At 41.1% G+C, this 15670-nt stretch overlaps 1 protein-coding gene across 1 annotated transcript in view; it reads left to right on the top strand.

Moving 5' to 3' along the window:
- Positions 1–15371, top strand: part of LOC143135834 (protein NLRC3-like) — a 15450-nt gene extending 79 nt beyond the window's left edge. Inside the window, exons 1-13 of the mRNA XM_076296157.1 lie at positions 1–190; positions 2896–2942; positions 3108–3201; positions 3603–3617; positions 3850–3942; positions 4490–4588; positions 6162–7949; positions 8352–8525; positions 8770–8943; positions 9512–9685; positions 10858–11031; positions 11311–11487; positions 14402–15371. The exon at positions 1–190 is cut by the window's left edge and continues 79 nt beyond it. Coding sequence (XP_076152272.1) covers positions 3158–3201; positions 3603–3617; positions 3850–3942; positions 4490–4588; positions 6162–7949; positions 8352–8525; positions 8770–8943; positions 9512–9685; positions 10858–11031; positions 11311–11487; positions 14402–14429 — 2940 coding nt within the window. The 5' untranslated portion in view covers positions 1–190; positions 2896–2942; positions 3108–3157 and the 3' untranslated portion in view covers positions 14430–15371. The remainder of the gene's footprint in view (positions 191–2895; positions 2943–3107; positions 3202–3602; positions 3618–3849; positions 3943–4489; positions 4589–6161; positions 7950–8351; positions 8526–8769; positions 8944–9511; positions 9686–10857; positions 11032–11310; positions 11488–14401) is intronic.
- Positions 15372–15670: the final 299 nt, after the last annotated feature.

Genomic DNA, 15670 nt, shown 5'->3' with positions numbered 1-15670 from the left:
TGAGGAAGCTAAAGGGTTAACTTCACATGATATCAGCGACAGAACAAGATCAACTGGTTTTCTTGGTGCTCTGAATGTGGATTTAACGTCTGGGACTGAAGCCATCGAAGAAGTTGCCCACAGAAAGCATCTGAGCTTCGAGGAAATGGATGAACAGAAAAACAAATTCACAAAGCACCCATAAAGCAGGGCAAGTTTCTTTCATCATATTATTTCTTCATCGTTTACAGAGGTGTTGTGCTTAGAGTAATGTGGGGTTCTTCTGTTGATATCAATCATAGAGGTTAAAGCTGCTTTTTATGCCGTTTATGTCTTTCCTGTTTCTCTGTGCTATCTGCCTGTCTCTATGTTGTGAACAAACAATATGCTAATAATCTCAACATTGGTATAGTGCAGGTGCCTTCATTTCTTCAAAATGAAATACATGTTTTTTGTATAACACCTACTGTAGCTTATGTGGCTGATTAATGTAAAGTGTAGTCTTTGGTCTGTTGGATTTTGTTGCTGTGTCACTGTGATGGTCATGCTGATGATCTCATGATTTTGTTGCTGTGTCACTGTGATGGTCATGCTGATGATCTCATGATTTTGTTGCTGTGTCACTGTGATGGTCATGCTGATGATCTCATGATTTTGTTGCTGTGTCACTGTGATGGTCATGCTGATGATCTCATGATTGGTCATGAGGGAGAATTACATGGGAGTTTATGCTGCGCTGGCTTGGCTGGTTTAAAGAGTCTTGGTTACTGCAGGAAATACAATTCCTCATAAAACTACTTTAAATGAAAGATATATGACACTGTTCCAGTACAGATGGCATAATTTAAGTCAGAGTATAGTCAATATCAAGATTGGTTTAACTAGATGTACCGCAGAGCGGTACAAAATATGACCGCCGCCCAGTCCAGCACATTTTTTCCACAAAAAGAAATCACGCTGAAAGGCCTATATGATTCTAACTGTCTCACTAAATTGCATTATCCACACTCAATTCTCATTGGTATCTGCTAGACAACAAGTACCAAAACATGATTAGTTCATAGATTTCACATGTAAAATTAATTTTATACAACCCCACCTCCATCTTGCCTGTTCATAATTCTGAGAAATTCTTGATTGTTTGTGTTATGTTTATGTTATGTGTGTGGGTGTGTGTGTGTGTGAGTGTGTGTGTGGGTGTGTGTGTGTGTGTGTGTGTGTGTGTGTGTGTGTGTGTGTGTGTGTGTGCGTGCTTGTGTGTGTGCCTGCGTATGTGCCTGTGCATGCAAGCGTACATATGTCTACTGTGTGAGTATGTGTCATACGTATGATTACTGTGAATGTATGTGTGTGTGTGTGTGTATCTGTTTGTGCACATGTGTGCACATGAAATGGGTTAACATGACCCCTGGAGGCAAACATATGGAAAAAAATGGTCATCCTAGGCCCTACAGTTCTCAAGATATTCACAGAGAACTGTGTCTGCCCTACCCTCCTTTCGGGGGGTCCAGTCCAGCGGAGGGGGGTACAGATCAAAACGAAAAATGACGGTTCCATGCTATCCATGTGGGGGTACATGCCCACCAAGTTTTGTGTACCCCGGTCTTTCAGTGTCCCGGGAATCCTTGTTGGTGTACGTCACTAAATGTACACATACATTATTTTATTGTAAGGCCCCCCATGAACGAAAGTACACAAAACTTGGCATGCATTCGGAGGGTGTCATAATGATCCTACACTTTTAATTTCATGCAGTTTTGACCTTGTCAGCCAGAGATATTGTGATGAAAACACCTAATTTTTTGCTTTTTAATTTTTAACTAGGTGGCGCTATACATGAAATAAGTGGTAATGGGATGGGTTGACATGCCCCCTTAAGACCAACATACATAAAAAAGGTGGACCTCCTAGGCCCTACGGTTCTCGAGATATTCACAGAAAACTGTCTCCGGCCACCTACAGGCCAGTTGGTGTATAGTAACATAAATTAATTTATTGTGTGGCCCCCCATGAATTGTACTGTAGGGCCTAGGATGACCATTTTTTTCCATATGTTTGCCTCCAGGGGTCATGTTAACCCATTTCATGTGCACACATGTGCACAAACAGATACACACACACACACATACATTCACAGTAATCATACGTATGACACATACTCACACAGTAGACATATGTACGCTTGCATGCACAGGCACATACGCAGGCACACACACAAGCACGCACACACACACACACACACCCACACACACACACACACACTCACACACACACACACACACACACCCACACATAACATAAACATAACACAAACAATCAAGAATTTCTCAGAATTATGAACAGGCAAGATGGAGGTGGGGTTGTATAAAATTAATTTTACATGTGAAATCTATGAACTAATCATGTTTTGGTACTTTGGTCTAGCATACCAGTGAGAATTGAGTGTGGATAATGCAATTTAGTGAGACAGTTAGAATCATATAGGCCTTTCAGCGTGATTTCTTTTTGTGGAAACAATGTGCTGGACTGGGCGGCGGTCATATTTTGTACCGCTCTGCGGTACATCTAGTTACTATTATTATTGAGGTTTGATGTGTAGTGTTTAGATCTTGTAGTTTTAAAAATGGCAATTTCCTTTCAGTTGTTACGTCTCTCTCACACACACACTCACTTTCACACACACGCTCTTACACACACACACACACATACACACGTGCGAGCACATGCGTACTCACTCACTCTCACACAGACACTCATGAGTGGCAAAGTGAGAGAGGAAGTGTATATCCAGTCTGACTAGATGATCATACAGTATGTCTAGTCTAGTCCATATTCCTAGTATTCATATTTTAAACTGTAAAAAGAAAAGTAAGGTCATCAAATTGAACTGGCCTTTTTTCCCTAATTTAATCACAGTTGTTAATCTCAGATGCTTTTCTACTGAAGGAGAAAGGAGACTTCAGGTGAACTATTAAGCATTTAATTTCAATCTACAAACATCACTCCGCAATATTTTACTATACACTATACATACATACTGGGACCAAGGGATTATGGTATCAAAATGAAATCATACTGACTCCAGATGATCTGTGTATGTCTGTGTACATATATTTATCATTCTCCAGTGTAAGACCAGGAGAGGGTGATCCCAAGAAAAGGGGTGTGTTGGCCTAAAATGACTTCCTGTGAAAAAGAGGATCACGATTGTGAGCTACTGTGGTAAGACAACAATAATAAAAACAATTATAAAGATAATAATATATTTACACTAATAATATATTTACACTTATCTCCTGTTTGTTTGCTTTTAATTAAGATAGCACATCTTTAAGTACAGTAATTGCAAAATAACATAAAAAAGTAATAATAAGAAAAGTAGCATCATTTGTGTGTGGTAACAGAAGATGATTGAATGACTATTAGTGTTTATCCTCTTCCCTTTTGCCACCACCCCCGGTGATAAAGACACAAAATCCAAATCAATCAGAAAACAAACTAACACCTGTACAGGCCAAACTGGACCCCTAGATTGTAAATCTGTGTGTGAGTGTGTATGTTTGAGTGTGTGTGTGTGTGTGACTGAGGGTGTTATATAGCTAATGGTATTTGTTTTGCTGTAGTCCAGACAAAAAAAAGTCACACTCCCCTACACCCAGCTGTAGTGATAATTCCAAGGATTGGCGAGTAAAATTTAAAGGGGGAGACTCTTCCACTGGACAGTAAGATAATGGCTCTAATATATATATATATATATATATATATATATATATATATATATATATATGCTGTGTGTGTGTGTGTGTGTGTGTGTGTGTTAGTGTTATATAGCTGATAGTATTTGTTTTGCTGCAGTCCAGAGAAGAAGAGGTCACACTCCCCTACACCCAGCTGTGTGTCCATGAGGAGTGATAGATCCAATGATCTGCCAATCAATTTTAAAGGGGGAGACTCTACTGGACAGTAAGATAATGTCTTCGATATTTATGCTGTGTGTTTGTGTGTGTGTGTGTGTGTGTGTGTGTGTGTGTGTGTGTGTGTGTGTGTGTGTGTGCTTTTTTCTCTGGTGGTGGTGGAGCTGACCGGACATCTGAGGCTTCAGGCGTTACCGATTTACCATCATCCATCGTGTCTGGCCTCTGAAAAAAGCTTTTAAGGCTAGTCTGACTGGGCCTGGCCATGTTTGAACCATCTCACCATCTTGAACCATTTTTGAAATGCAGCATATGCGTGTTTATACTAACTTTCAAATGGTAGAACCTGTTCCTTTAAAACATAGCCAAAGGACGTATTCTTGCTTTAGTATAGGCTGACATTTTAGGCTTATTCTCAAATTCAGATTGTGTAAGGGGGACGGGTTTATTTCAATTTCAATCATACAATTTGACAGGAGAGATTTATTTTGTCGGACATCTAATTTTTTTCCCGCCCACTGTCTGCCAATTACTGGACAACAGAAAACCCTGAATGTGTGTGTGTGTTATTTAGCTAATAGTATTTATTTTGCTAGTTCAGAGAAGAAGAAGAGGTCACACTCCCCTATACCCAGCTGTGTGTCCATGAAGAGTGATAGATCCCATGATCTGCCAATCAACTCCTTCACTGGACAGTAAGATAATGGCTGTGATATTAATGCTTTGTGTCTGTGTGTGTGTGTGTGTGTGTGTGTGTGTGTGTGTGTGAAAAAATGATACAAAAGGTATTTTTGAAAACCAAGCCTTGAGGGACGTGTGGGACATTAGAGAATTTTTATGCAGAGTTGGTTTGATGTCATCAGGTCAGCTAGTTAGGGAGCATAATGGATTCATAGTTTGAAAATAGACAAGTTGAAAAAAAACAACAAACTAGAAATGTAATGCCAGAGGAATTACAATAGTGGATGGAATGTTGCTGGCTTAATGTTGGTGGGGAGATTCCTGGATAAAAAAAAACATTGAATCATTTAATCTTTGAGTTCATACAAACCCTTGCACCAAAAAACCTTGTGTGTCAAGGCGTTCTTGAGATATAACACTCAAGGTGTTTTTGACCTTGACATTTGACCTCCAACATCAATTCACTTCATCTTTGAGTCCATACAAACACTCATACCAAATTTCAGGCATGTATGTCAAGGCATTCTTGAGATATCGCGCTGAGTATTCATGGACTTGACCTTTGACCACCAACATCAACTCACTTCATCTTTGAGTCCATGCAAACACTAGTACCAAATTTTAATCATGTGTGTCAAGCCGTTCTGGAGATATAATGCGCAAAGCATGAGCTATGACTGTGACACACGGGAAACACTTTAACAGGATGTGTAGTTCAGGGAGAGTCAGATTGTATGCTTAGAAGCTGAGACAGTTGGATTCACAGGTGACACCTGTGCCAGTGTTCTGATTAGCCCGGGAACTACTCTGGGAGCTTAACGAGCACAGCTGGCTTTAGGCTATATGACATCACAGCCTCTATTCAAGTCTATGGGGGAAAAAATAGCTTTTTATCATTTTTAATCCCCTATTTCTCAAAAAGTATAAACTTTTTGAAAAATCTGAAATGATAGCTTTTTACTAAAATGTAAAAAAAAAGGTTATAATAAGAAGAAGAAGCCAGGAAATTTCAAGATAGTGGATTCCATCTACTATAATAAGAAGAAGCCAGGAGATTTCAAGATAGTGGACTCCATCCACTATAAAAATGTGCACGGTTGGTTTGATGTGACTAGGACAAATGGTCAGGGAGCACAATGGATTTAAATGTTGAAGAAAAAAAAGATTTGGAAACCAAGACTTAAATGGATTTGATATGACTAGGTCTGTTTGTATGTTGTCAGGTAACATAATGTATTACATTTTGAAAATCAGGTAAAATGTTTTTTTTTTTTTAATCCAAGTCTTGTGGCAGGGACATTAACATTAGTCTCTGTTGCACAGTTGGTTTGATGTCATGAGGTCAATCGGTAAACATAGCATAATGGATTTACATATTTAAAACAAGGCTAGAAAATTATTATTATTTTTTAAAAAGTTGGATGTACAAATCAAGCCTTGAAGGCTACCATGAGTAAAGGTAGTTTCCATCCTGTACAGTTAATTTTGAATGTTAAATGAATGTTAAACATTAAAGCATCTTTACCATGGTTGTTTTTGAATGGTTTGATTTAGTCTTAAATAACGCCTTTTGGCTTTCATGTGCAGATATCAGCTGATCAACAAATCCAACCTGCAGAAGAAGTTTCAATGTCTGATTGATGGAATCACACAGCAGGGAGACACCAGACTCCTCCAGGAGATCTACACAGAGCTCTACATCACAGAGGGGGGAAGAGGAAAGGCCAATGATGAACATGAGGTCAGACAGATAGAAAGGGCATCCTGGAGAAAATCAGCGCAAGACAGACCAATCAAATGCAGTGACATCTTTAAACCCTTATCTGGGCAAGACAAAGTAATCAGAACAGTGCTGACAAAGGGGGTGGCTGGCATTGGAAAAACAGTCTCTGTGCAGAAGTTAATTCTAGACTGGGCTGAAGGAACAGCTAATCAGGATGTCCAATTCATATTTCCTCTTCCTTTCCGGGAGCTGAACCTGATGAAGGATAGCAAACTCAGTCTGATGGATCTTATTCAGCACTTTTTACCAGAAATAAAAGATCCCAGAGTCTTTACCAGTTCAGAGCACAGAGTGATGTTCATCTTTGATGGTCTGGATGAGTGTCGACTTCCTCTACATTTCCACTCCAACCCGAGGTGTTGTGATGTGACAGAGCCAGCCTCAGTGGACGTGCTGCTGACAAACCTCATCAAGGGGAATCTGCTTCCCTCTGCTCTCCTCTGGATCACTACCCGACCAGCAGCAGCCAATCAGATCCCATCTGACTGTGTGGACCAGGTGACAGAAATAAGGGGATTCAATGACCCACAGAAAGATGAGTACTTCAGGAAGAGAATCAGTGATGAGAACCTGGCCAGCAGAACCATCACACACCTGAAGTCATCCAGGAGCCTCTACATCATGTGCCACATTCCAGTCTTCTGCTGGATTTCAGCCACTGTTGTAGAGAACAAATCAAAAGCATCAGAGAGTGTAGAAATGCCAAGGACTCTGACTCAAATGTACACGCACTTCCTGATCATCCAGATAGGCATAACAAAAGTCAAGTACACAGAGAGAAAAGAAACAGATGAAGAAACTATTTTCAAACTGGGGAAACTGGCTTTTCGACAGGTGGAGAAAGGCAATCTGATCTTCTATGAGGAAGAGCTGAGAGAGTGTGGTATTGATGTCACAGAAGCATCAGTGTACTCAGGAGTGTGTACTCAGATCTTCAGAGAGGAGTCTGGGCTGTACCAGGGGAAGGTGTTCAGCTTTGTGCATCTGAGCATCCAGGAGTTTCTAGCAGCTTTGCATGTATTCCTCTGTCTCAGAAACAGACAGAGAAACATGTCTGACCAACAGCAAACCTCTCAGCTCTCTGCTCTGTTCAGAGCTTCAACACTTCATGACCTACACAAGACTGCAGTGGAACTGGCCTTGCAAAGAAAGAATGGACACCTGGACCTTTTCCTTCGCTTCCTTCTGGGCCTTTCTCTGGAAACAAATCAGAATTTGTTAAAGCTACTACTGCCACTGAGCAGTAGCCAATCAGATAGCTCAGAGCAAACAGTCCAGTATGTAAAACAGAAGATAAGGGATCAAAGTAGCTCAGACAGAAGAATCAACCTATTCTACTGTCTGAATGAGCTGAATCACCATGCTGTAGTGGAGGACATTGACAGGAGCTCAGGAACTTTGTATGTTGACATGCTCTTACCAGGAGAGTGGAAGACTAAAAGATTTGAGTATGAGATGTCAGAAGAGCAGCTGGCTGAGTTTGACCTGCAGAAGTACATAAAGACTCCAGAGAAAGATCAGACTGAACTCCTCAGTCCAGATGATGTTCTTCAGAAGCTGCTGCCAGTGACCACAACATCCACATCAGCTGGGTAAGTAACACACTTTGTGTGTGTGTGTGTGTGTGTGTGTGTGTGTGTGTGTGTGTGTGTGTGTGTGTGTGTGTGTGTGTGTGTGTGTGTGTGTGATCTTTTAAAATGTCTGGAGTTCATTCCTCTACCTTACTGGTGATTTGGCGGCTGCTACAGTAGCATTCATAAGTAACAGCCAAGTCCACCAAAGCTCAATGGAAATCGTGCTAGACCTGATGTGTGCACTATGCCTGTGTGTCAAATTAGTTTTAGGCTTGATTGTCTTGCAGGGCATAGTAGTTGAGGCAAACACATACAAGCCCTCACAAATACAACATGAAAGATGAAAGACAAATGTGTTGGTGGGTGGTTGGGTGTGCAGAGGATTGGTGATTCATTTTCAGATGTTTTATTCTGTTTCAGACTGGTTAACTCTAATCTGACAGCCAAGAGTTGTTCTTATCTAGCCTCTGCTCTGACCTCACACTCCTCAAGTCTCAAACTGCTGAATCTGAGTTACAATGAGCTGCTGGACTCAGGAGTGGAACTTTTATGTCCTGCTCTTTGTCATCAATATTGCAAACTGGAGAAACTACAGTAAGCATCATTTCATGTAGTGAATTTGTGTGAGCATGTTTTGTGTGCATTTGTGTATGTGTGTGTGTGTGCGTGTGTGTGTGTGTGCGTGTGTGTGTGTGGAGTTAAAGACAGTAGTTAGTGTGTATGTGGGGATGAGTGTGTCTGAGTGTGTTGAGAGGAAATGTGTTGGTGAGTGTGTTTGTGTTTGTGTTACAGAGAGGGAGAATGTTTCCATGTGAGTATGACATACTTATTGTTTCAGACTGGTTAACTGTATTATGACAGAGAAGAGCTGTTCCTATCTGGCCTCTGCTCTGACTTCACACTCCTCAAGTCTCAGACTGCTGGAGCTGAGTAACAATGAGCTGCTAGACTCAGGAGTGGAACTTTTATGTTCTGCACTTTGTCATCGAAACTGCAAGGTAGAAGTGCTACAGTAAGTATCATTACATTGACGAATGCCAGAATCTGTGAATCTTGCCAGAATTTTGTGAAATTGATGTAATTGGGTTTTTTGTAAGGTTGTTGAATGAGAACCAATCTTTTTTGTATTTGAAGGGGTTGGTTCCAAAATGCTATATCTCCATTTTTAAAAACATTAAACATGTAATTTAATTGTGTATTTCAAGTAATATCAATAAAATTGCAATTGTGTTGTTTTACCCAATTACAGTTCTACTGAAATTACTTGGAAAACAAAATGTAAAAACTTGATTCATGAAAATTCATTAAAATGGAAGATATAGCGTTTTGGACCAAACTCATTTTTTGGACCAAACTCTTCATTTGTAGGAAAATGTGTGGAAATGTTTGTGTTAGAGAATGAAATGAAAATGTTTGTGTTAGAGAGAGAGAGTGTGTTTGCATAAGGGTTTGTGCAAGAGATAATGTGTATGTGAGAGAGGGGTCTTGTTTGTCATGTTTAAGGGAGAGCAGCGTGTGTGGGTCTGTGCGTCTGAGTAGAGGATTGGTGATTGATATTCAGATGTTCAACTCTGTTTCAGGCTGGAGAAGTGCAATCTGACTGAGAAGAGCTGTTCCTATCTGGCCTCTGCCCTGATCGCAGACTCCTCAAGTCTCAGAATGCTGCACCTAAGTAGCAATAAGCTGCTGGATTCAGGAGTGGAACTTTTATGTTCTGCACTCTGTCATCAAAATTGCAAACTGGAGGAACTATGGTCAGCATAATTTCATGTAGTGAGTGTGTATGGAGAGGTTATGTTTGTGTGTGTGTGTGTATGTCTGTGTGTGTGTGTGTGTGGGGGGGGGGGGGTCTAATATAATGGGCGTGAGTAATGGTCCTATTTTGACAGTCTGAACTACTCATCATCTTTAAGCACATTTTTCCAATTAAACCAAAGAGAGTGACATCTGACATTTAGGAGAAAGCAAGACAAGTTCAAGCAGCGTGTTGGTAATTTGACAATGAGTCGGTGCATTTCAGCAGAAAGAATCTGCACACAGGACCGTGTATGCAATACGAGAATACCACTTGAGATTTTTTTCATCTATATGTATTTAAGTATAGTATAAGTGTTACTGCCTAAGTAGTATAAAGTATAAGTAAGTATATATACTCTTTTGATCCCGTGAGGGAAATTTGGTCTCTGCATTTATCCCAATCCATGAATTAGTGAAACACACTCAGCACACAGTGAGGTGAAGCACACACTAATCCCGGCGCAGTGAGCTGCCTGCAACAACAGCGGCGCTCGGGGAGCAGTAAGGGGTTAGGTGCCTTGCTCAAGGGCACTTCAGCCGTCCTACTCGTCGGGGTTCGAACCAGCAACCCTCCGGTTACAAGTCCGAAGCGCTAACCAGTAGGCCACGGCTGCCCCAAAGACCACGGCTGCCCCAAGTGTCAGAATGCTGCACCTGAATAGCAATAAGCTGCTGAACTCAGGAGTGGAACTTTTATGTTCTGCACCTATTTGTTTGACCAAAGACTTTGATCTAGCCTAACATGACTATTTAAAGGTAATTCATTGTCAAAGCACAGCACACAATGTAAATGAACAATGTAAATGTCTAACAAACAACAAAACACACACAAACTGCTACTTTTACTGACTATAAACATTTAGGCACTTTAAGACGATGAACCCAAAATGTACCTGCACAGTGCAAAAGTGCACTAAATTCAACAGAAATGACTTCACACACCTGGAGGAGGTCTGTGTCCTTTTTTTTCCAGATATTATTGGATTTCAAATTTTGGCCACAGTATTCTTTCCTTATCAGGTATTGAGATATGTATGGCAGGTATTGTATCAAAGTCATAATTTTGCTATTGTGAAAACCGTAGTAGAGGATGGTGGTTTAATATTCAGATGTTTAAACTCTGTTTCAGCCTGAGTTACTGTAATCTGACTGAGAAGAGCTGTTCCTATCTGGCCTCTGCCCTGACCGCACACTCCTCAAGTCTCAAACTGCTGAACCTGAATCTCAATGAGCTGCTGGACTCAGGAGTGGAACTTTTATGTCCTGCTCTTTGTCATCAAAACTGCAAACTGGAGGAACTACAGTAGGCATGATTTCATGTAGTCAGTAGCAAATTTGTGTGGGGAGGGTGTGTGTGTGTGTGTGTATGTGTGTGTGAGAGAGAGAGAGAGTGAGAGAGATTGTGTGTGACAGGGTGAGAGTGTTTAGATGGAAGACAGAGAGTGTTTGTGGGTTGGGGAGCATTTATGGGAGAGTGTGTGTGATTGTGGCTGGGGGGAGAGAGTGTGTGTAAAGGACAGTGAATGTTGGGGAAAGTGTGTGTGGGCGTAAGGACTGTTCAAAACGTTTAACTCTTTTTCAGGCTATGGTATGGTAATCTGACGGATAAAAGCTGTTCCTATCTGGCCTCTGCTCTGACGTCAGGTTCCTCAAGTCTCAGACGGCTAGACCTGAGGTTCAATAACCTGATTAGTGAATCAGCTGTAAAGCAGCTCTCTGCTCTAGTGGAGGACCCACACTGCAAACTGGAGAAGCTAGAGTGAGTAAATAGTATAGTATGTATGTAAGTGTATATACTATTTTGATCCTGTGAGGGAAATTTGGTCTCTGCATTTATCCCAATCTCTGAATTAGTGAAACACACTCAGCACACAGTGAACACACAGTGAGGTGAAGCACACATTAATCCCGGCGCAGTGAGCTGCCTGCAACAACAGCGGCGCTCGGGGAGCAGTGAGGGGTATAGGTGCCTTGCTCAAGGGCACTTCAGCCGTTCCCACTGGTCGGTGCTCAAACCGGCAACCCTCCTGTTACAGGTCTGGAGTGCTAACCAGTGGGTCACAGCTGCCCCTAATATCTGCATGCCACTCAGATCTTTAGAACATGAGAACCAACATGGCTGTCTTTTATATTCTGTTCTCTCTCTCTGTCTCCCTGTCTGTTTCCTCTGTGCATCTGCTTTTACTCATCCACCATCTTTCATCTCTATCTCCCCCTTCTTCTTGCCCACTCTCTCCATCTCATGTTTGTGTAATTTTTTCTTTCTGTCTGTCTGTCTGTGTTAAAGTATTATCATCATTTAGTCCTCATTTAGTCCTTTGGGGCAGCCGTGGCCTACTGGTTAGCACTTCAGACTTGTAACCGAAGGGTTGCCAGTTCAAACCCCGACCAGTAGGCATGGCTGAAGTGCCCTTGAGCAAGGCACCTAACCCCTCACTGCTCCCCGAGCACCGCTGTTGTTGCAGGCAGCTCACTGCGCCGGAATTAGTGTATGCTTCACCTCACTGTGTGCTGAGTGTGTTTCACTAATTCATGGATTGGGATAAATGCAGAGACCAAATTTCTCTCACAGGATCAAAAGAATATATATACTTATACTTATACTCATATGTGTTTTTTGGTTGTGTCCTTTTTCCTAACCCCCCTCAAGGATTCCTCATTCATGTTTTTTCTTCAACAGATTAATGACAAATGCAATTACAGCAATTACAGCAATTACAGCAATTAAATGAAATTGATACACAACTTAAATAAAGAATTTCATATTTAAGCATGTAAATACAATATTCCAATTAACAATCTATTGTGCAATAAATAATTGGCTCTTCATTTTCCAAGACTAAAGCACGATCTGATTCATTGGGCTATTGGGCACTCTGGTTAAAGGCACCCTTAAGAGCTTTTTACCTTAACATAATGTTTCCAAAATCATTTCGATGGCAACATAACCTCATAACATGACGAACAGCACTTCTGACACTGTCTGAGCTGCCCTCTACAGGCGAACCTTTAGGCGAACCAGATTAATTCTGTGTTCGGGTAGGAAATCAAAATGGGAAAGAGCTGCTCTGCTACAGGATCTCTTTCTGTCTGGTCATAACAATCGCCTACAAAAAAAGATACCATCTTTGCCCATATAAGGAAATCTGGGGCCGTATTCACAAAGCCTTTTATCTTACCACTATGAGTACTCCTAAATTGCACTAAAAGATTTTAGCTAGGAGTTTTCTCTTAAAAGTTATTCACAAAGCCTTTCAGACCTACTCTTAGTAAGGAAAAATGACAACTCCTAAACTAAGAGTGAGTCTTTGTTGCTATGGATGACGTCATTACTCATGCACGAGCTTGACTGAAGTGACCACCTTGATTGGCTGATGATTGTAACGCTTGTTGATGATTGTAATGATGATTGTAACACAACGTAACGGAATGATTCCAAACACCTCCGATGATGAGTGACAGGTGACAGGTCTGAGAATGCGTGCGCTACACAAGTAGTGCGAAGGACGGAAGATGATGAATAACTGAATAAAAAGGCCTAGCCTAAATGAATAAAGAGTAAGGCAAAACAAATAGCCTAGTAGCCTAATGAAACATAGGCCTACGGATTGATGCAGTATCTTTGCAACATTATTAAATTAATCTGTCACCATATGCCTACGTTTGCAAAGAAGAGAACATTTTAATTTGATTCACAATGAAACGTTACATTTAATTTACGTGTTAACAATGAGTAGTTTTGGTTGTTGTTGGTGGCGTTATTGCGTCACTTTTATGAATGCAAAATTGTTCCCTCGCGATTGGAAGCTCCTGTTGCCGCATAGGCTACGCATTTCAAAACATCGCAACGTGAAATGCCACAAAAAGCTGTTTGTGAATAGGTCTTAGTGAGTTAGGAGTCCTCTCGACTTCTTTTCAGCTGTCCCAGACTTAGCTGCTACTTTTAGGTCTAAAATGCTTCGTGAATTACTTTTAGTGAGAAAAATTAGGAGTCCTAAAGTTATGAGTGACACGCCCATTATTTTTAGGAGTTGCTCCTAAATTCGCCACTTAGGAGCTACTTTTAGCCTTAAAATTCTTTGTGAATACGGCCCCTGGTATCTTGAGATTTTTCCTATGGGAAAATAGCGTGGGGATTTTGAATTATCACACCTGTTAAACTCTCGCAGGGACGAAGATATCGGAAATGCTCTGCACATTTTTGTCCTCCTTTTGTCCATCTATTTAATTAAATCAGCAGTATTTGATGTGCAAGTTCATCCAATATTTCAGAGTAAACACAAATCCAATAGGCTATAATGCCAGTGAGAGTGCTAATCCTATTGATCTTAGTGTGTCTCAGGCTCCCATGCCCAAGGTCACAGGTTCAAGCCCAGTGAAGGACTGTTTAACACAAGTCAGGTCACAAACACCATGAAGGGAATGTGCAGCCATACTGATTGGCTGAGTCGGACGCCACTCTCTAAGTGCTTGTGATTAGACCAGTGGTGTTGGACTTTTTAGCTCCACCCTTCCTGTTTCTGCTGCAGTGTGTCAAATGTATGAATTTGTTTCTTATGGCTTCTGTTAGTGATGTCACAATAGAGCCCTCTGTCTCCCATGCGGTCTGGCTCACTGGGAGACGGTTGTCATGGACACTGATTGATGATCATCTTCTCTACTTTATTCTACAGAAGCAAATGGGGAACAGTAGAGTGTTGAGCCATGGCCCTGAACTGGATGGGGTCCCACACACACACACACACACACACACACAGATCAAATGGGGAACAGTAGAGTGTTGAGCCACAGCCCTGAACTGGATGTCTGCGTCTGTCTGTGGAGCAGAAGCTCATTACGTGAGGGTGGAATCCAGCACACACATACACACACACACACATACACACACATAAGCACACACACACACACACACACACACACACATAAGCACATACACACACACACACACACACACACACACACACACACACACACACACACACACACACACACACCAGTGTCTGTTTTGCAGAATGTGGACTGGGGTAGACCACCATTTGATGTAAAATAAAATATGTTTTATTGTTCCCTCATACATATGTAACCATATGGACACTGTCGTTGAAAGTGTGTGCGTGTGTGTGTGTGTGTGTGTGTGTGTGTGTGTGGCAGGAGAGTCAGTACCGGTAGTAGTGGTGTAGAAGCCAAATGGAGTTTTAAGTTGATTTCCATTCATTCTTTAATAGTATTACAGGTAGTGTGTGAGGGTGCGTGTGTGTGAGTGTGTGGGTGAATGAGTGTGTGAGTCCACGCATATCAGCTGAATTAATAAATAAAATACATGTTTTATTGTTCCCTCATACAGATGTAACCATATGGTAGGCCCGTGCAGTAATCCATCCAGGTGTATGGCAGGAGAATCAGTACCGGTAGTAGTGGTGTAGAAGCCAAATGGAGTTTTGAGTTGATTTCCATTCATTCTTTAATAGTATTACAGGAAGTGTGTGAGGGTGCATGTGTGTAAGTGAGTGAGTGTGTGAGTCCACGCATATCAGCTGAATTAATAAATTACTGTTTGCTTTGAAAAAACTGCTGTCCAACAATCAGGTCTGCTTTTACAATGTTTTTTTTGTACAATATTTAATAAATTCAGATGAAAGTGTAGATTTTCTGAATATGTATTTCTAGTAAATGTTTAATAATTATATGTGTGTGTGTGTGTGTGTGTGTGTGTGTGTGTGTGTGTGTGTGCTGTTGATAACATCAGCACCTGTGGATCCTTAAAAAGTGTTAATATGTCTGATATTTCATTTTTGATATTAAAGGCCGTAAAATGTAGCCTATCTGGAATTGTATGAGGGCAGGCATTAAATTTGATCTGGAGCAGAATGTGTGTCGTTTAGCTTACATTCAAACCTGCCAACCTGTACGTATTGTATTAGCTGCGCATTTTGACACTGGAA

Source organism: Alosa pseudoharengus, unplaced genomic scaffold (assembly GCF_046254945.1).
Source record: "Alosa pseudoharengus isolate Yale_2024_CS ecotype anadromous, Long Island Sound unplaced genomic scaffold, YU_APseudo_1.1 YU_APseudo_1.1_scf_1, whole genome shotgun sequence".
Lineage (NCBI taxonomy): Eukaryota > Metazoa > Chordata > Actinopteri > Clupeiformes > Clupeidae > Alosa > Alosa pseudoharengus.
The sequence above is the reverse complement of the archived record's forward strand: the minus strand, read 5'-3'. Positions and strand labels throughout refer to the sequence as shown.